The sequence below is a fragment of the Mobula birostris genome, chromosome 1 (genome assembly GCF_030028105.1).
Source record: "Mobula birostris isolate sMobBir1 chromosome 1, sMobBir1.hap1, whole genome shotgun sequence".
NCBI classification, from domain to species: Eukaryota; Metazoa; Chordata; class Chondrichthyes; order Myliobatiformes; family Myliobatidae; genus Mobula; species Mobula birostris.
The window spans coordinates 145,863,553-145,886,039 of record NC_092370.1 but is presented as its reverse complement, the minus strand read 5'-3'; the positions used below and the strand labels follow the sequence as shown (position 1 = coordinate 145,886,039).

At 41.7% G+C, this 22,487-nt stretch overlaps 1 protein-coding gene across 4 annotated transcripts in view; it reads left to right on the top strand.

The window, feature by feature from the left end:
• Positions 1-22,487, top strand: part of LOC140200264 (dual specificity calcium/calmodulin-dependent 3',5'-cyclic nucleotide phosphodiesterase 1A-like) — a 293,234-nt gene that overhangs the window by 135,527 nt on the left and 135,220 nt on the right. For all 4 annotated transcript variants that reach the window (XM_072263358.1, XM_072263348.1, XM_072263338.1 and 1 more), the window contains exons 4-6: positions 286-468; positions 15,648-15,714; positions 18,887-19,003. In XM_072263358.1, the coding sequence (XP_072119459.1) occupies positions 286-468; positions 15,648-15,714; positions 18,887-19,003 (367 nt within the window). The remainder of the gene's footprint in view (positions 1-285; positions 469-15,647; positions 15,715-18,886; positions 19,004-22,487) is intronic.

Here is a 22,487-nt window from a genome sequence, read left to right as displayed (position 1 = left end):
CTGCCATCTTTCTTAATAGCAGCCAATGCAGCACACTAAGCCTTTAGAGTATTACTGTTGTTTTTAATGTTTGTTGATTTGTACATACTTTGATTAATTAGATTAAATGCCCAAATTTATTGTCTACATAGAGGGTTAACTAGCAGGCTGACCCAATGGCAGTCATCCTTTTTCAAGCAGAACATGCATGCATCAAAAACTGTTTGCGTCAAAAGGAGCATTTAGAATGAGGAGGGTTTTTATGTATTTACATGTGTATTAAAAACATAACTCTTTTAAACACAGGCGTCTGCTGGATACAGAAGATGAGCTCAGTGATATCCAGTCTGACTCTATTCCCTCAGAGGTCCGAGACTGGTTGGCCTCCACGTTCACAAGACAAATGGGAATGATGCTGAAAAGGAACGAGGAGAAGCCAAGATTCCGCAGCATTGTCCATGTAGTGCAAGCTGGGATATTTGTTGAAAGGTCAGGAAAATTACTATGAAATCTATTACTTTTTTTTTGATTATATACCTTATGTTGGTGTTTTATTTATCAAGTTTCAAGATTGTTTAATGATGTTTCCAGTTGTAAAGGAGAACAAATTAATTGCCAGTCCAGATCCAAGCAGCACAAAGAAAAAACACAAGATAAAGAACACAATAATAAAAGAACACCACAATAAATATAAATACATAAGATAGCTGATACACATAAACTGACTTGAATAAAAATGTCTGTGTATTAAAATAGAGATGTTTGCAAATGGGCCTTTGTCAGCATCTACAATTCAACCCTGATTTATCGGAGTGGTGGTAGAAGGTCAGAAGGATGCTGATTGTTGACCTCGTTGTTTAAAGAGGGAGGAAGGGGTAAAATGTGTAATTATAGCCCATTTAGTTTAAGTTCACTGGTGGCCCAGTTATTAGCATTCATCCTGAGGCAAAACATGCAAGCTCATTTAGATAGGCACATATCAATCAACGTAGATCTGTTGAGGGAAAGTTATGTCTAACTGAATTGACATATTTGAGGAAATAACAAGATAGGAATTGTGTTTAATGTAAAATAAGTGGATTTCAGTGAAGCTTTTGATAAGATCACATATGAGAGACTGATCAAAAAAGCAAAGAATGAGATCCAGGGGAGGTTGGAAAATTGGATCCAAAATGAGTTCAGTGACAGGAAGCAGAATGATTGACTAGTGTGCTTGTGAGGTTCTAACCAATGACATTTCAGAGGATTCCGTACTTGGTCCCTATTTGGTGCATAATGAATGATACAGACCTCTGCTTGTGGGTATGATAAAGAAGTTTGCAAATAAGTTGGCTATGTGGTTGATGATGTGGCAAAAGCTTTGGTCATCAGATGCTTTAGGTAGTCTGTCAAAAAAAAAATGTCAATAATAGCAATAAATTAATCCAGAGCATCAGCAGGGGAGGTACAGCAAGGCAGGGGAGTACATATTAAATGATAGCATTTTGTGGAGTGGAGTGGAACATAATGACAATGGATTGTATATATGCAGATCCTTAAATGTAGCAAAACTGATCTACAATATAGTTAAGGATACTTTTGTTTTTTAGTTGAGGCATAATATACAAGAACAGGGTGATTATGCTGGAATTATGTGTTTGTTACCATGCAGTTTTAATCACCACATTACAGGAAAGGATATTATTGAATTAGGAGAAGGTGCAGATGAGACACAGTAAGAGACCTTCTAGCCTATTAAATTAATGCTGACTATTCATCAATTTACATTAATCCTACACTCGTCCCATTTTGATTCACCTCTCATTCTTTTTGATTACCTCCAGAATCTACACTAGGGAAAAGTTACAATAGTCAGTTGACCTACCAACCACATGTTTATAGGATTAGGAGAAAACCCACACAGTCATGGGGGGAGTTTGCAGAGTCCACCTAGACAACACCGAAGGTCATAACTGAACTCAGGTCTCTGGCAATGTGAGCCGGTGACTGTACTAGCTGCACAACTGTGCCAATTCGCAAGGACAAGGACAGTGCCTAATCTGGACAAATGTACTTTTGAAAAAAACTTACCCAATCTGTAGCTGTTTTATTTGGAATAGAGGAGATTGAGGAGGGACTAATTTGTGGCGTATAGAATTATGAGGGTCGTGCACAGAGTAATGACCTATTTCCCTTAACAAGGAGCTCAGCTCAAGAGCTAGGGCACAGAGAGATTTTGAAGTAATTATAGGAGAACTAGAAAGGAGATGATATAAAAACTTCCCAACAAACTGGGGTCTGGGTTTCCTGGCCTGAGAGGCTGACAGTGGCAGAATCCTTAAACACGTTTAACAATTTCATGAATGGGTACTTGAAGGATTGCAATCTGCAAGGCTGCGTGAAGGATTGGATGGTGGGATTATATTGGGTAATCCACATTGATAAAATGTGCTGAATAGAATCTTCCTTGTAACATTTTCTCTGAACCACTGTTGCTGAAAATATATAAAGTAGATTAGAATGTCAGTGTCTTAAGATTTTTAACTGCAGATATAATGGAAGTAACTTTGACATTATTTTCTGATTTAGTCCCCTTGTGCAGATAGGATTATTGTTGATAAAGGTCATTGTTCTTGCCCAGGCTGAGGAGCCTGTGTTTCTACTTTCAGCCCATCAACCTTGCCTGTGGCTAACCTTATTTGAGATTGCCCTGTAGCGTAGCCCAGTGATGTTAAAATGCAGTGAAAGTAAATGTATGCTACCACGGTCCTGAGATCTGATCTTTATGATTCTTGACGTCTGCCAGCCAACATCTATTTTTTAGTACAATAAAATTCTGATAAACCCAGTACATCTAATGAGAATCCCTGAATAATTGGCAGCTGGAAGATAACCTCCTTGAACCTCATTGAAGTGCTTGTTGGTGCACTCTTTTTAAATTCATGAGAGACCCAGTTCCTGCAGACACGTGAAACCAGAGGCTCCCAACCTTTTTTATGCCATAGACCAATATCATAGCAAGGGCTGTGTGGACCCCAGGTTAAACTCACCAGGCTTTTGTTTCTTGTACTTCCCCTAATCCTCCCAGTTTCACTGGAACATTCACTATAATACTATCTAACAGCTTTGAAAAGGTGAATTAAAAACATGTCAAGGTTTTCAACTGAAATAATATCCAAAGTATGAAAAGGACCTGTCCTGGGACCAGTAAGTCCATGCCATCACAAAGAAGGCATGACAGCACTTCTACTTTCTCAGAAGTTTGCATAGATTTGACATGTCGCCAAAAGCTTAGACAAATTTCTCTAGGTGCACAATGGAGGTGTCCTGACTAGTTGCATCATGACCTGATTTGAAAATACCGATGCCCAGAAGCGGACCATTGATAAAAACAGAATAAAACTGTAGAAAGTGGTAGTTACAGCCCGGTCCATCACAGGTAAAACCCTCCCCACCACTGAGAACATTTAGATGGAGAGCTGTCACAAGAAAGCAACGTTCGTCATCAAAGACTCCCACCATTCAAGTAGTCTCTTCTGACTACTACCGTTGAGCTGAAGATACAGGGGCCTCAGATCCCAGACCACCAGGTTCAGGAAGAGTTATTACCTTACAACCATCAGGGTCCTGAACCAACATGGAGTACTTCACTCACCTAAATGCTGAACTGACTCTACAACTATAGACACACTTTCAAGAACTCTTCACAACTTGTGTTTTAAGTACTGTTGTTATTTTATTTTATTTGCACAGTTTGCCTCTTTTGCATATTGGTTGTTCATCATTGTTGAGACTGCGAACAAAGTCACTGGAGAGACACTGAAGCTAGTGATAGAGAAATCTTTATTCAGCACAAATAGGCACCACTGGAGACACTCGGAAGATTAGATTACATATGCAGGGCAATACTATAGTTTTAATGCATTCAGAAAGCTTCCTTTGAGGTACATACAATTTTCAAACACCTAGATCTTCACACCAACACTCCAGACAAATTAGACTGATTGTTAATCACCACTCCCTCTGGGCCGCATTCATGCATATGCAGACATTTCTGGTCAATGGAGCGTTTACTGGTTTGCAATTGACCCCAGCCTGTAGCACCAGGAAGACCATTGTTCTGAGGTGCATTTTAAACTCAATCTATAATTCACATTCAGATCTGAAGACTGGTTGCTGTAAATTATTATTTGCTATACTGTATATCTTAACTCCAGAATATGCCCTGACAGTCATTCTTTGTTTATGTATGTTTTTTTTCATGGAATCTATTGTACTTCTTATTTTTTTCCTGTAAATGCTTGCAAGAAAAAAGGGTAGTGTATATGTATATATTGTATATAATATGTTGACATGTACATACTTTGATAATAAATTTACTTTAAACTTTGAATTTTGACAATGCAGGGACTCTGATAGTTTTGCTCAACTGAGTTTCACTATTAACTTGAGAGATCTTTTGATTCTTCTAATGGATCTCCATAGACCCTTCAATCAATGAGATTCATTGAGAAGGTTGATGAGGGAAATGTAACTGAGGTGATATATAGAACTTCTAAAAACATTTGAAAAGTTATAAAACTTTTCATCAAAATTGGTCATGCAATGAAACAGAGAATATAGCAACTGGAAACAGTCTGGTAATGAGCATAGCAAACCTAAGAGACTGCAACTTCTGGAAATCAGGAACAAGGTACAAAGGAGCTAAAGGAACTCAGTGGGTCAGACAACACACATCAAAATTGCTGGTGAACGCAACAGGCCAGGCAGCATCTCTAGGAAGAGGTACAGTCGACGTTTCGGGCCGAGACCCTTCGTCAGGGCTAACTGAAGGAAGAGCTAGTAAGAGATTTTAAAGTGGGCGGGGGAGGGGTAGATTCTCCTTGCCCATCCTCTGGGTTCCCCCCCCCGCCTTTCTTTCTCCCCGAACCTCCTGTCCCATGATCCTCTCGTATCCCCTTTGCCAATCACCTGACCAGCACTTGGCTCCATCCCTCCCCCTCCTGTCTTCTCCTATCATTTTGGGTCTCCCCCTCCCCTTCCCACTTTCAAATCTCTTACTAGCTCTTCCTTCAGTTAGTCCTGACGAAGGGTCTCGGCCCGAAACGTCGACTGTACCTCTTCCTAGAGATGCTGCCTGGCCTGCTGTGTTCACCAGCAACTTTGATGTGTGTTGCTTGAATTTCCAGCATCTGCAGAATTCCTCATGTCAGTGGGTCAGGCAACATGGATGGAGGGAAATAGACAGTCAATGCTTCCAGTTAAGATCCTTTATCAGGATTGGAAAGAGAGAGAAGAGACTTTAAAAAAAATGAGGCAGGAGAGTTTAGTGGAAAGTAGAATAAAAGGGTGGAAGGAAGTAGTGTGGATGGTGGGCAGATTGAGAGGGTGGGGGAGGAAATCAGTGTAACTGGAAACAAATGAGTTAGAGGGGAGTGGTTCCTGGAAATAAGAGAAATCTATGTTCATGTTGTCAGGTTGGAGACTACCTGGTATACCACCTTGGTAGTCTCCAAGCTGACAGAATGTACATCGATTTCTGTAACTTCCAGTAATCACTCCTGGCTTTTCCCTTTATTGTGGCTTTATCCCATAGGTTCATATCGCCCCTTGTCATCCCATCACCGACTCTTTAAATCTGCCAATTGCCCAGACATTCCTCCCACTGATTCGTCTCGCCACCCCTTCCCTTCATTCCATTTTTATTCTCCTCTACCATAAAATTCCATCTTCTTTAGTCCTTTGTCACTTTCACCTATCATCTCCCAGTTTCTCAAACCATTGTCAATCTCCTCGTTCCTCACCTACCTATCACTTGGGTTTATTTATTGAGATACAGCACAGAGTGGGCCCTTTCTTGCACTGCCCCCAAGCCCTAATTTAACCCTTGCCTAATCACAGAACAATTTACAATGACCAATTAACCTACCAACCCGTACATCTTTGGACTGTGGGAGGAAACTGCAGCACCCGGAGGAAATCCACGTGGCCAAGGGACAGACAGTGGTGGGAAATGAACCCATTTTGCTGGTTTTGGAAAGTGTTGTGCTAACCACTACGCTACAGTGGATCCACAAGTCACCCGCCAGCTCTGGCTGCCCTCACCTCGTTATACTGAATATTTCTCCTCTTTCTTTCCAGTCTCAATGAAGGGTTTTGATTTGAAACATTGACTCTCCATTTCCCTCCATAGGTGTTGCCTGACCCACTTTGGTCTTCCAGTGTTTTGTACAGTGCTGGTAATGAGAGAATTTTTTTTCTTTAGACTGGAGCAAAATGATTAGTGGAGTTTTCCCGTAGTTCTTACAGAATCACTGCTTTTCTTAATGATTTGGTCTTGATTGCCAAGGACTTAAATTGGATAATGTACACCTTGGATGCCTATTGAATTGTGAGGAGGATAATTAGAGATGGAAGAGAGATATAGACAAGCTGGAGGAATAGGTGATTGCGTGGCAGATGTAATGCTGCGAAATACAGTGAGTTATTTTTTGCAGGGGAGTCATAACAACAGAGTAATAAGGCAGGAAACTAGTCTATGTCGACATCCATAGTCATCCCAGTTGCCCACATTCGGCCCATGATCTACAAAATCCTTCACCTCCATGTGATTTTCCAGATGTCTCACAGGTGTTGCAGTTGTACTCACTTGAACCACTTCCTTTTGCAACTCACTGCAGGTACTCCCTACCCTATGTGTAAGGAAATTACCTCTCAAGACTGTTTTCAATCTGATAACTCTTATCTTGTATCTGTGCCTTCTGCTTGTGGACTTCTCAACCCAGTGGAAAAGACTGTGACTGTCTGCCTTATACATACCCCTAATGATTTTATAAACTTTTATAGGGTTACCTCTAATTCTGCTGTGTGCCAAGGAATACAAACCCAGGTTGGCCAACCTCTCCCTATAAATCAGGCTGCATGCTTGCGAATCTCTTCTGCACCCTCTCCACTTTGCCAATGTCTTTTCTATAATGGGGTGACCGAAACTGTACCCAGTACTCCAAGTGTGGTCTCATTAGTGATCTGTATAGCTGCAACATAGTATCGCTACTGCAGAACTCAGTACAGTGACTAATGAAGGCCAGCATACTAAATGCTTTTTTTACCACCCTGTCACCTTGTCTGCTCCCAGGTCTCAGTTCAATAACACTCGGCAGTGCGCTGCCATTAATTGCATAGCTCCTACCCGGGAATGACTGTTCAAGATGCATCGCTTCACACAGGAGCCTGCTGTGAAATCCAGTTGCCATTCCTGCGCTCATTTCCCTAACTGATCAAGATGTCTTTGTAATTCATTTTAACATGCTTCACTGTCAGTAAGATCCTCTAATTTATGATCACTAGCAGACTTGCGAAATGTACCATGTACATTCGTATCCAAATCACTTACATAAATAACAAACAACATGGGTCCCCACACTGACTCCTGGGACATCCCATCACTCACACATCTGTCGTCGGAGAATTGATCTTCAAACATCATCCTCTGCTTCCTCTACCATCAAGCAATTCTGAATTCACTTTGCCAGCTGCCCCAGAGTTCCATGAAAACTAAACTTTTAGATAACCTGCCATCTGAGGCATTGTCAAAGGCCATATCAACAACATCCACAGCTTTACCTTCATCTATCCCCTGAGGTAGTCATCCCTAGGCTACAGGGGTCAGAAAACTGGGTCACTGTCAAGAGAGGGAAGGGAAATGCCCGGATAGTGGAGAGCAGACCTGTGGCTGTCCCCCTCAGCAACAAATATCTTGTTCTGGATGCTGTTGAGGGGGATGACCTGACAGGGGACGCCCACGGTGACTGGGTCTCTGGCATTGACCCTGGCGCTGTTGTGCAGGAGAGAAGGAGGGAGAAGAGAAATGCGGTAGTCGTAGGGGATTCCATAGTCAGGGGAACAGACAGGAGATTCTGTGAGCCTGACAGAGATACCCACATGGTGTGTTGCTTCCCAGGTGCCAGGGTACGGGATATCTCAGGTCGGGTCCTGAATATTCTAAAGGGGGAGGGTGAGCAGCTAGTTGTCTTGGTACATGTTGGTACCAATGACATAGATAGGACGAAGGAGGAGGTCCTGAAGAGAGATTTCTGGGAGTTAGGAAGGAAGCTGAGAAGCAGGACCTCCAGGGTAGTAATCTCAGGATTGCTACCTGTGCCACGTGCTAGCGAGGGCAAGAATAGTCGGATCAGGCAGATGAATGTGTGGCTGAGAGACTGGTGTAGGGGGCAGGGCTTCAGATTCTTGGATAATTGGGATCTCTTCTGGGGGAAGTATGACCTGTTCAAAAAGGACAGGTTACACCTGAACCCGAAGGGGACCAATGTCCTTGCGGGAAAGTTTAATGGAGCTGTTAGGGAGGGTTCAAACTAATTTGGCAGGGGAATGGGAACCGGAATGATAGAGCAGAGGAAGGGGAAAACAGAAATAAATCTAAGATAGTGAGCAGTAAAGATGTCAGGAAAGACAGGCAGGTGATGGGGCAAATTTGAAGCCATTGGGATGAGTTGCAATGCGATAAAGTTGCAGTGAAATCAAAGCGAAAAGTATCAAATACTGGTCTTAAGATGTTGTACTTAAATGCACGCAGCATAAGGAATAAAGTGGCTGATCTTGTTGTACAGCTACAGATTGGCAGGTATGATATTGTGGCCATCACTGAGACCTGGCTAAAGGATGCATGTCTCTGGGAGCTGAAAGTCCAAGGATACACGGTGTATCGGAAGGATAGGAAGGTAGGCAGAGGGGGAGGCATGGCTTTATTGGTAAGAAATGATATTAAATCATTAGAAAGAGGTGATATAGGATCGGAAGGTACAGAATCTTTATGGGTTGAGCTAAGAAATAACAGGGGTAAAAGGACCCTGAAGGCAGTTATTTATAGGCCTCCAAACAGCTGCAGGGATGTGGACTACAAATTACAACTGGAAATAGAAAAGGCTTGTCAGAAGGGCAGTGTTATGACAATTGTGGGGGATTTTAACATGCGAGTGGATTGGGAAAATCAAGTCGGCACTGGATCTCAAGAGAGAGAATTTGTAGAATGTCTGCGAGATGGCTTTTTAGAACAGCTTGTTGTTGAGCCCACTAGGGGATCGGCTGTACTGGATTGGGTATTGTGTAATGAACCAGAGGTGATTAGAGAGATTGAGGTGAAGGAACCCTTAGGAGACAGTGATCATAACATGATTGAGATCACTGTGAAATTAGAAAAAGAGAAGCCAAAATCCAATGTGTCGGTATTTCAGTGGAGTAAAGGAAATTGCAGTGGCATGAGAGAGGAACTGGCCAAAGTTGACTGGAAAGGGACACTGATGGGAAAGACTGCAGAGCTGGAGTGGCTGGAGTTTATGTGAGAAGTGAGGAATGTGCAAGACAGGTATATTCCATAAAAGAAGAAATTTTCGAGTGGAAAAAGGATGCAACCATGGTTGACAAGAGAAGTCAAAGCCAAAGTTAAAGCAAAGGAGAGGGCATACAAGGAAGCAAAAATTAGTGGGAAGACAGACGATTGGGAAGTTTTTAAAACCTTACAAAAGGAAACCAAGAAGGTCATTAAGAGAGAAAAGATTAACTATGAAAGAAAGCTACCAAATACTATCAAAGAGGATACTAAAAGCTTTTTCAAGTATATAAAGAGTAAAAGACAGGTGAGAGTAGATATAGGACCAGTAGAAAATGATGCTGGAGAAATTGTAATGGGAGATAAGGAGATGGCAGAGGAACTGAACGAGTATTTTGCATCAGTCTTTACTGAGGAAGACATCAACAGTATACCGGACACACACTCAAGGGTGGCAGGGAAGAGAAGTGTGCGCAGTCACAATTACAACAGAGAAACTACTCAGGAAGCTGAATAGGCTAAAGGTAGATAAAACTCCTGGACCAGATGGAATGCACCCTCATGTTCTGAAGGAAGTAGCTGTGGAGATTGCGGAGGCAGTAGCGATGATCTTTCAAAAGTCGTTAGATTCTGGCATGGTTCCAGAAGACTGGAAGATTGCAAATGTCACTCCGCTATTTAAGAAGGGGGCAAGGAAGCAAAAAGGAAATTATAGACCTGTTAGCTTGACATCGGTGGTTGGGAAGTTGTTGGAGTCGATTATCAAGGATGAGGTTACAGAGTACCTGGAGGCATATGGCAAGATAGGCAGAACTCAGCATGGATTCCTTAGAGGAAAATCCTGCCTGACAAACCTATTACAATTTTTTGAGGAAATTACCAGTAGGCTAGACATGGGAGATGCAGTGGATGTTGTATATTTGGATTTTCAGAAGGCCTTTGACAAGGTACCACACATGAGGCTACTTAACAAGATAAGAGCCCATGGAATTACGGGAAAGTTACATACGTGGATAGAGCATTGGCTGATTGGCAGGAAACAGAGAGTGGGAATAAAGGGATCCTATTCTGGTTGGCTGCCAGTTACCAGTGGTGTTCCACAGGGATCAGTGTTGGGGCCGCTTCTTTTTACATTGTACATCAACGATTTGGATTATGGAATAGATGGCTTTGTGGCTAAGTTTGCTGACGATACGAAGATAGGTGGAGGGGCTGGTAGTGCTGAGGAAACGAAGAGTCTGCAGAGAGACTTGGATAGATTGGAAGAATGGGCAGAGAAGTGGCAAATGAAGTACAATGTTGGAAAGTATATGGTTATGCACTTTGGCAGAAAAAATAAATGGGCAGACTATTATTTAAATGGGGAAAGAATTCAAAGTTCTGAGATGCAACGGGACTTGGGAGTCCCTTAAAGTTAACCTCCAGGTTGAGTCAGTAGTGAAGAGGGCGAATGCAATGTTGGCATTCATTTCTAGAGGAATTGAGTATAGGAGCAGGGATGTGATGTTGAGGCTCTATAAGGTGCTGGTGAGACCTCACTTCGAGTACTGTGGGCAGTTTTGGTCTCCTTATTTAAGAAGGGATGTGCTGACGTTGGAGGGGGTACAGAGAAGATTCCCTAGAATGATTCCAGGAATGAGAGGGTTAATATATGAGGAACGTTTGTCCGCTCTTGAACTGTATTCCTTGGAGTTTAGAAGAATGAGGGGTGACCTCATAGAAACATTTCGAATGTTAAAAGGCATGGACAGAGTGGATGTGGCAAAGTTGTTTCCCATGATGGGGGAGTCTAGCACGAGAGGGCATGACTTAAGGATTGAAGGGCGCCCATTCAGAACAGAAATGCGAAGAAATTTTTTTAGTCAGAGGGTGGTGAATCTATGGAATTTGTTGCCACGGGCAGCAGTGGAGGCCAAGTTATTGGGTGTATTTAAGGCAGAGATTGATAGGTATCTGAGTAGCCAGGGCATTAAAGGTTATGGTGAGAAGGCGGGGGAGTGGGACTAAATGGGAGAATGGATCAGCTCATGATAAAATGGCGGAGCAGACTCGATGGGCCAAATGACCTACTTCTGCTCCTTTGTCTTATGGTCTTATGGTCTTACTTAGCTCTTTGAAAAAAATCTCCAAAAGGCTCATCCGACATGACTTTCCACTCACAACCCACATTGACTGTTCCAGATCAGGCCTTGACTATCCAAAAGATGGTAGATCTTGTCCCTCAGAATTTCTTCCAGTAACTTGATAGCAACTAAAGTCAGGCTCACCGGGCTGTATACCCTGGCCTGTCTTTGCTACACCTCTTGAACAATGAAGCAGCATCAGCTATATGCCAGTCTTCTGTCACATCACTAACGATAAAGCAAATATCTCTACAAAAGCCTGTACAATTTCTTCTCTGGCCTTCCAAAACGCCTGTAGGTTTGGTCAGTCCCTGAGAACTTGCCTACTTTCAAGGCTGCAAATAAGTTCTTCCTTGTAATATGCAAATGTTCCAAGACCTACTTATTACCCACATTTCTTTGGTATTCTTGATATTCTCTTTAGTAAGCACAAAGGAGAAATAGACATTAAAAGTCTTGGTTATTTCCTGAAGCTCCACACATCGACGCCTTGATGGTCATAAGGAGGACCTTGTCTCTCCCTGGTCACAATTTTACTGTTAATATAATGCAAAAACCTCGGAATTATTTTTAACCCTGCCTGCTAAATCCATCTCAGAAACTTGTTTTGCCATTCTAACTTCCCTTTTTAGCCTGCTCTCCAGCTACTGTAGCATTTGGATTCTTGTTATGACCCTTTTAAAGTTGTCCTGTTTATTACCTATTCCTTTGCTTTTATAGAGAGTCACATAGTCGCCCCTAGCTAGATCCTGCCTTGTGCCCTCAAAGCTGGCCTTGGTCTATTTTTTCCATGACTATTTTAAAACTAATAGTGAATTTAAAACTAAAACTGAAACTGGACCAGTAGAACTCTCCAAATGCTACTTCAATTACTTGGCCCACCACATTCCCTAAGAGGAGGCCAGTATTGCTCCTTCTTGAGCAGGCTCCAGTGTATATTCTGTGAGGAAGCTGTCTTGGATATACCACACAAATTCTGCCCTTTCCAGGACCTTTGCACTCTACGTGGCCTAATCAGTACTGGGATAATGGATGGCACAGTAGCATAGTGGCTGATGCATTGCTCTAGAGCACCAAAGGCTTGGGTTCAATTCTGTAAGGAGTTTGTACACATGGATTTCCTCCAGGTGCTCTGGTTTCCTTCCACATTCCAAAGATGTACAGGTTAGTAGCTTACTAGGCTTACTAAGGTGTAGTTGGGGGGTGTTAACTTGTTGGGCCAAAAGGGCCTGTTGCTGTGATGTATGTCTAAATAAAAAAAATTGATATCTCTCACCAGTACTGATCTACTATAAGTGTGAGAAGAAAGAATATAGACCTATGAGCACAATTCTAAGGTGAAATAAGATGTATATGGACATAACTTGTCAAATGAAAGACCGGTTGAGAAAATTATTTAAAGCCTCATAACATGATCGTGGGCTTTATAAACAGATGCATGGAGTACATGAGTAAGTGAGTTCTCATGAACATGGTCTACCTAGCAATGAACTACAGTATTCAGTCCTGGGTGGCTCTGCACAGAAAGGCTATAAACCTTTGCCAAGGGTGTAAAAGAGGTTTACCAAAATATTCTAGGAAGTATTATATATGAATAATGTGGATACTTGGGTTTATTCTCCTAGCTCTGTTCTCATAAGTGGAAGGTTATGAGGAGCTCTGAGGGGGAATTGAAATCCTGAAGCAGATGGCCAGAACAAATCAAGAGAAGCAAGGCAATTGTCAAGAACTAAGGACGATGAATGAATGTGTTCAGATGAAAAAAAAATAAGTGAATGAAGAGCAACACACTTAAAAGTTGCTGGTGAACGCAGCAGGCCAGGCAGCATCTCTAGGAAGAGGTGCAGTCGACGTTTCAGGCCGAGACCCTTCGTCAGGACTAACTGAAGGAAGAGTGAGTAAGGGATTTGAAAGTGAATGAAGATTTCTTTTACTAAGGTTTATAATGCACCTGCAGAGATTCTGTTGAGATCTGGAAAAGTATCGGAAAGGAAAGCGTTTGCAAAGCAGTGGACAGGGCTAGTCAGGGGCAATAGCTGGAACGAACCTGACGAAAGCCAGTACAGGCTTGATTGACTGAATAGCCTCATTTGCGCTGTAGCTATTTATTTCATGATTTGCCTTCCCCCAAATGTCTAAATCTTCATACACCACACCTATATTCTCTTTTTTTAAAGGTTTCCAGACTTGCTATTGGTGTGTCTCATGAATCAATACAGTTTCTTTAGGTAGTGGAAAACCATGGTTATGAGGCAAATTGCGCATGAAGGAAAATCGACTGTATAAGTGAGGTAGCGTAGCAGTTAGCAATGGCTTTCTAGCACTAACCTGTAAGATTGGGATGCGATTCCCACTATGGCCATAACGAGTTTGTATGTTCCCTTTCGATCACTTGAGTTTCCTCCAGATGCTGTGGGTTCATCCCACATTCCAGAGGTGTAGGTTTAGGGTTACTGAGTTCTGAGCATGCTATGATGGCGCCAGAAGCACAGCAACACTTGCGGGCTGCCCAGCGCAATCCTCACTGATTCGATTTGAGGCAAAACAACACATTTCACTGTACGTTTTGATGTACTGTACATGTGATAAATAAAGCTAATCTGATCTTTAAAGTGGAATAAAATGCCACAGATGGATTTTGAATGTGGGAAATGTGAGATTAGAAGGGAAGGGTAGAAGAACATGCTTTTTAACGGTAGTGTAGCAGTTAAATAATTTTATTGCAGCTCGGCATGTCAGAGTTCAGAGTTCAATTCCAGTGTCCTTGGTAAGAAGTTTGTACGTCCTTTGTGTGAGAGTGTGTATTTCCCCCAGATGCTCAACTTTCTTCCTACAATCCAAAGACGTACCATTTAGCAGGTTAATTGGTCACTGTAAATTGCCCTGTGATTAGGCTAGGGCTAAATCAGTGGGTTGCTGGGTGATACTGCTCATTGGGCTAGAAAGGCCTGTCCACACTGTATCTCTATATAAATAAATAAATAGTTAAAAAATTTCAAATGTAGATTACTGTAGAAGATCTTGGTATGTTCAATTTTGAAATATAGAAATTAAGTACTTAGGTTCAGTTGGCAAATGGGATGCTGTTCCTGACTGGAGTACAAAGTAAGGAATATTTGCTGAGATTTTGCAGGGCTCTGGTGAAAATTCAATTGGAATACTATAATTAGTTTTGATCTCTGAACCAAAATACTTGTCTTGGAGTTGTTAGGACGTATTCTGCAGTTAGGCTATATATCAAATATTAACTTCACCATCAACCAATCTTCAGGTTTGAACGTGGATTATAGATTGAATTGAAAAAAGCAGCCTTGAACAGTAGTTTTCTTGGAACTGTGGACTGGAATTGACTACAAACCAGACAATGCTGATTAACATTGATTTTGGGTGTCTGGAATGTGAGTGCAAAGAAGGAGGTGTGTAAAAGCTATGCATAATTCAAAAGAAGCATTATAGATACATTGTAACTATAGAGGTGTCCTGCTCTTACCTTTGACCTTTAGCATATAAAAAAAGGTTGTGTAATATTTGTTCAGCCAGGCCTTTTCCAACAGAGCGTCTCAATATGATGCCTGCTGCTTGTTTTTGTTGAATAAAATACTTCTATATCCAGTCCTGACGAAGGGTCTCGGCCTGAAACGTCGACTGCACCTCTTCCTACAGATGCTGCTTGGCCTGCTGCATTCACCAGCAACCTTGATGTGTGTTACTTCTATATCCACTAGCTTCAATGTCTCTGCAGTGACTTTGTTCATGCTATAACAGGACAGGAATCAGTGTCGTCTAGAATCACCACGTTTGTTCTTATAAGAGCGGGTTGAGCTATGAATAGCAATTGAGCAAGTTTGGCTATAGTAACTGGAATTTGGGAGAGTTCTTAAGCGTTCTTAATGAGGCATGTGGGATTCCAATAAATCTGCTGGAAGGTCCTGGTTCTGAAACATGGTTTACTGCCCTTTCCACAGAAGCTGCCTGACCTGCTGAGCTTTTCCTATTGTTTTCTATTTCTTTTTCAGATTTCTACCACATGCAGTTATTTCTGATTTTCACGTGAGATTCTAAGTGATTTTGACAGGGTAGATGCTGACAGATTGTTTCTTTTAGCTGTGGAATCCAACACTAGCAGAGCATTTGACTATGTCCATTAGTTTTCACTCACTAATGTTATTATTGCAGATGTATCAATACAACACTAACTTTGCATTTTCTAAACTGAACAGAATGTACCGACGTACTTCAAATATGGTTGGACTAAGCTACCCTCCTTCAGTCATCGATGTCTTAAAGGTACTTCTTCGAGTCTTGCTTAATTTTTTGCTCTCCAGTAATCACTTACTTTCATGAAACAATTTTGCAATTTTCTCCTTTACTTGTGAGACATTGAGGGCAGATGACTGATTTGGAAACAGATGTTCATTTACAATTTGCAACCCTCCATCTCTCCTGAATTAATTTTAATAACTAGAAAGTTGTAATGGATGCAAGTATGTCTCAAATATGTTTACTTAATTTTCTTGAGCAACACACATAAAATGCTGGATAAACTCAAGTAGATCAGGCAGCATTTATGGAGAGAAATAAGTGGTTGACGGTTGACCCTTCATCATGACTGGAAAGAAAGGGGACGATTTACAATAACCAATTATCCTACCAATTGGTACGTATCCACCTGGTTTCACCTATCACTTTCTAGCTTATCCTCCTCCCACCCCCACCACCTTCTTATTCTGGCATCTTCCCACTTCCTTTCCAGTTCGGGCTGGATGAGCTCCTTCAGCATTTTGTGTCTGTTGCTCTGGATTTCCAGCATCTGCAGAATCTCTTGTGTTTAGTTTCATTTCAGCTAAATGAAGACAAGATCTAAAAGGGGCAAAATCTCTTGTGTTTATAGTTTTTAAGATTGTGCCTCATATTGATTTTTTAATTATCTGTTGTAGTGTATAATTTTTGCCAAAAGGTCTGCAATCAGTGGATGTATGAAAACTGATGATATAGGCAGCAATTTTAGCCACCTGTTTTCTTTTTGTTGGTCAATAGAAAATCTTCAAATAGGAAGCATGTTATTGAGGGCAGGAATAATTTTAATTTTGTTTTCAGTTGCTATTCTGAATCTGAACCTATCTTTGTCCCCATGCAATTCAGCTCATCTACTCTATAAAGCAGATATAGAAGCAGTACGGTAGGTAAGTGGTTAACACAATACTCTACAGTGTACCAGTGACCTGGGTTCAGCTCCTGCTACCGCCCGTAAGGAGTTTTTACATTCTCCCGTGACCCTGTGGGTTTCCTCCCACAGTTCAAAGGAGTACCAGTTGATAGGTCAATTGTCCTGTGATTAGGCTAGGATTAAACTGGAGGTGGGTGGGGGGGATTGTTGGGCAGCATGGGGCTCAAAGGGCCGGAAGGGCCTATTCTCATATGGCCCTTGTGGCTACGGGGGTCAGGGGGTATGGAGGGAAGGCTGGGGCAGGGTTCTGAGTTGGATGATCAGCCATGATCATAATGAATGGCGGTGCAGGCTCGAAGGGCCGAATGGCCTACTCCTGCGCCTATTTTCTATGTTTCTATGTTTCTCAATAAATTTTATAAAATTACAGATTCTCTTTATCCTCAACTGTTGGTAGAATTGATTTTCCAGTCTAGCCTTTGTCACATGCAGGGTCTGATGAGGGGTCTTGGCCCGAAGCATTGTCTGTTTACTCTTTTCCGTAGATGCTGCCTGGCCTGCTGAGTTCCTCCAGCATTTTGTATTTACTTTGATTTCCAGCATCTGCAGATTTTCTCTTGTTTCTCAAATGCTGGGCATTTCCTTTCTGAGTCACTTCTTAAGCTACCTACAAAATTTGCAACATCTATTTGATCTTGGCTGTACTTCCCATTTGATACTTTCTGAGTTCCGGCCAGGGGTTGGAAATTAAAGGTCTGGAGGCATCCTGTCCTGGGGTTGGAGCCCTGTCTGTGTGTGACTGGGTGAGAGGGAGGAATGGGGCTTGTTCTCCTGTTGCTATTTTTGATTTGTTGCTGTTGTTGCTTGTGTTGTTCTGCTGAACATTGAGGGCTTGCTATGTGAGTGTCGGACTGTCTGGCCACACTTGTGGGTTGTCCCCAGCACATCCTTGGGTTGTGTTTGTTGTTAACGCAAATAACACATCCCACTGTATGTTTCAATGTACATGTGGTAAATAAATTAATCTGAATCTGAGTCAATCTTCACTGCATGTATACAGCGTGTGGTTTATTGTTCAACATTTCCAGCAGTCTTTAGCCTTAATAATAAACATGAGAGATTCTGCAGATGCTGGAAATTCAAAGCAACATGCACACAAAATACTGGGGGAACTCAGCAGACCAGATAGCATCTATGGACAGTTGAAGTTTCAGGCTGAGACCCTTCTTTAGGGCTGACCATCGATTTTTTAGACTGAGACCCTTCTTCAGGAGTGCTGAAGAAGAGGAGAAGAGAGTGGACCACAGGAGAAAAGGAAGGAGGAGGGGGAGGGGACCCAGAAGGAGGTGATAGGCAGGTGAGAAGGGGTAAGAGGCCAGAGTGGGAATAGGAGGGGAGAGAAAGGGAAAAATTATTTTACTGGAAGGAGAAATCGATAACCATGCTTTTGGTTGGAGGCTACCCAGATGGAATACAAGGTGTTGCTCCTCCATTCTGAGGGTGGCCCTTCTTTTCCAGTCCTGAAGAAGGGTCTCGGCCTGAAATGTTGACTGCCTACTCACTTCCATGGATGCTGCCTGATCTCCAGCATTTTGTATGTGTTGCTTCAGGCAGCCTTGTTGCTTTGCACGCCTCTATGCACTTTTCTTTCTCATGCAGCAGCCATTTGCTCCTGGTCTCCCCGAATGCACAGAGAGAACTTAGTATAAATTTCTGGTCAGTGTGGGTAATATCGATCTCTAGATACTTATATCTATAAGTAGATATAGAGGGTATTTACAAGGATGGTGCCAGGGCTGGAGATTTTTAGTGATGATACCAAATTATCTAGGATGCTGTTGTTCTCTTTAAGATAAAAGATGATGAGGAAAGATTTAGTTGAAGTGTAAAATCTTAAAATGTTTGGGTAGTGTGAATAAGAAGGTCCTATTGCCATCAACAAAAAAGGGCACATTTATGATAGTTCCTGGAGGGAATTTGAGGGATTAGAAAAAATTCCATATGTAGTAAAGGTCCAGAAATTGGTGCCTGAAAAGATAAAACCATGGACTTCAAGGCTTCGTACTTGTGATCTGTGGGATGGTGGTGGGGGAGTGGTGGATGATGGATCTCTTCCTCGATATGAAGAGGTAAATGTTGCATCCTGTGCCATTCATATCTGGTTCCATGATTCTGTGTTCCATGTTCCTTTGCCCTTGTGGGCGAACTAATAGAAACCCCAGTGGTATTGCGCAGAACAGTGATGAAGTTAATCAGTCATGATGAAGCGGTCTCCTTTACTCTGTTTTTCAGAACATTGATAAATGGACCTTCAACGTATTTGCACTGAATGAGGCCTGTGGAGAACACACACTTAGATTTGTTGTTTATGAACTTTTCACCAGATATGATCTCATCAGTCGCTTCAAGGTGAGTAGAAATATTTTGGCCTGCTTGAATGTACAATCATGTTGTTTACATATTGCAGTGCAAAATGTAGAAAAATGCAACCCATTTGTTACAGAATGCAAAAAAAGTACTTTGAAATTCCTTTGGAAAATAAAGATCTTCAAATCTACCTGCTCTTTAAATACCTCAAGTGATCAGTTCTCCACAACTCTTTGGTTTAGAAATTTGAGAATTCCTGAGTTTCACCACCCTGCATGGGATGGGATTTAAATGATCATCCATCATCCTTCTGTGTTCTAAAGAGCTCAGTCTCACAGCACCAGTGGCCTGGGATCAACCCTGATCTTATGGTGTTCTTTGCATATTCTCCCTCGACTGGTGGTTTTCCTCTGGGTGCTCTGATTTCCTCGCATGTTCCAAAGAGTGAGGGGAGGGGGATCTCATTGAAACCCATTGAATGTTGAAGGGCCTCGATAGAGTGGATGTGGAGAGGATTTTTCATATGATGGGGTCATGTAAGACCTGAGGACATAGTCTCAGAATAGAGGGACGTCCATTTAGAATGGAGATGAGGAGGAATTTCTTTAGCCAGAGAGAGGTAAATCTGTGGAATTCGTTGCCACAGACGGCTGTGGAGGCCAGGTCATTGGATATATTTAAGGCAGGGGTTGATAGATTCTTGATTAGTCAGGGCATGAAGGGATACAGGGAAATGGCAAAAAATTAGGGCTGAGAGGGTAATGGATTAGCCATGCTGAAATGGCAGCACAGATTCAATGGACCAAATGGCCTATTTCTGCTCTTATGTCATATGGTCTTATGTGTGGGTCAGTAGGTGGACTGGCTGTTATAAATTGCCTGTGGTATATGGAATTAAGTGAAAAAATGGAGAGAATCGAACGAGATTAATATGGGATTGGTATAAATGGATGGTTGATCATTGGCACGGACAGTGGGCTGTAGGACCTGCTTCCATACTGTGTGATTCTGATCCTAGGAATACACATTCCTAGGGATAGTATAGGAGTGTGAGCGAGCGAGGAGGTTGTTGCTATGGTAGCAGAGCTGTTAGCGCAATGCTTTACAGCACCAGTGATCGGAATATTGGGGTTCAGTTCCCACTGCTGTCTGTAAGGAGCTTGTCCTTCCTCCCAGTGACTGCATGGGTTTCCTCTCACGCTCCAGTCCCTCCCCCACATTCCAAAGATGTACGGTTCAGGATTACTAACTTGTGGGCCTGCTATGCCTGTGCTGGAAGCATGGTGATACTTGTGGGCTGCTCCCGGCACAACCTTGGACCGTGCTGGTCATTGGCGCAAATGGCACGTTTCACTGGATGTTGCGATGTTTCTCTGTACATGTGACAAAGTTAACTTTACGACTCACTTTTTGGTTGATGGAATCAAGGCTAGTGACATTTAAGTGCTGGAGAGAGCAAAAGAAAATAGTTCTGATTTGTTGAAAATTGATCTGGAGAAAGTATCTGATTGTCCATGTGACAATATCAGATAGAGAATTGTCTGTAAGTGCTGCTCTCTTTGAGCTGCAGTTTGTTAAAAAGCAACAAGTACATGGCAAGCTTGTCCAACTTTATCCACACAATTGTCTGCCCTAGGGATTGATATGCATCAGTTTTTGTCACAGCATTCACCTTCCTGTAATCTGTACAAAACCTAATACTATTGTCTGGTTTAGGCACCATAACACACGGTGAACTCCAATTCGAATTAGAATGTCTAATAATATCATTTTCTAACATATACTTAATTTCTTGTTCAGCAAGTTCACATTTTTCCCTATTCATCCGATACGGATGTTGTTTTATGGGTTTTGCATCTCCAAAATCTACATAATGCGAAGCTGCGGTGGTTCTTCTAGGAACATCTGGAAATAAATCCCTATATTTAAAAATTAACTGTTTCATCTGCTCTCTCTGCTCTGGCTGTAAATGAGCTAATTTCTCATCAATATTTTCCAGAATTTTTGAGTTTGGTAACCTGGCAGAAATAATGTTGGGTTTAAAATGAGTTTCAGATGAATCGTCCATTAAGTTTTTAGAAAGATCAGACTCATTATTGACCACAACAGTCATAGTAGCAGCTTCTCTCTCATAATATGGTTTTATCATATTTATATGACATAGCTGTGTTGGCTTTCTTCGATCTGGGGTTTTAATCATATAATCCACATCATTTACTTTAGATTTAATCTCATAAGGACCATGAAATTTAGTTTGTAACGGGTTCCTTTGCATCGGGAAAAGAGCCAACACCCTATTTCCAGGCTTAAATGACCTCATTCTAGCGTCCTTATCATACCAAGTTTTCATCTTCCCTTGAGCCAATTTTAAATTTTCCTTGGGCAAGCTACAGCTTTATGTAATATTTCTTTAAATTTTGAAACATAATCCAACAAATTAGTGTGTACCTCTTTATTAGTCTACTGTTCTTTCAACAAGGCCAAAGGTCCCTGAACTCTATGTCCAAACACAAGTTCAAAAGGACTAAAACCTAATGATTCCTATACTGCCTCCATACTGCAAAAAGTAATAAACGTACGCCTTCATCCCAGTCCTTTTCATTTTCCAAACAATATGTTCTAATCATATTTTTAAGGGTGGAATGGAATCTCTCCAAGGTTCCTTGCGACTCTGGATAATATGCAGATGAGGTAATCTGTTTTGCTCCCAGTTTAGAAACTATCTGCTGAAAAAATCCAGACATAAAATTGCTACCTTGATCAGGCAACCCAAAATAAGTAAAAAATTTTATTAGAGCCTTTGTCACAGTTTTGGCTGTTATATTCCGAAGAGGTATTGCCTCTGAAAACCTAGATGCTGTGCACATAATGGTCAACAAATATTGATGTCCAGATTTAGTTTTATTCAATGGGCCTACACAATCTATAATAACTTTGGGAAATGGCTCACCAAATGCTGGAATTGGTTGCAGTGGGGCCACTGGAGTAACTTGATTAGGTTTACCCATGATTTGACACGTATGACACGTTCTGCAAAATATCGCCACATCTTTTCTTAAACTAGGCCAGTAAAATGTTTAAAAGACTTGTTCATAGTTTTCTTCACACCTAGATGGCCACCCAAAGGAATACTATGAGCCATAGTTAAAATCTCAATTCAATAAACTTTAGGAACAACTACCTGATGATTAACTTCCCATTCCTCACTTGCAGGAATTGTAGGTGATCTCCACTTTCTCATTAATACCCCCTTTTCAAAATAATATCCTACTGCCACTTTCTCAATTTCACTATCTGGAAGAACTTGTTCCTTTAATTTAACTATCTCAGGATCTCTACCCTGCTCTGCTATTATCTTCTTCCGAGATAAAGATAAATCTTCATGGTCAGACAAACTACCAAAATCCTGATCAAATAATGAAGGTAAGAAAGATTCTGACACATCCTCAAAATTTGCAACCCGAGTGAACAGCCATGGGAAACAACCTCATCCTGTACCTCAGTCTTCTTAGCCATAGCTCGGGTT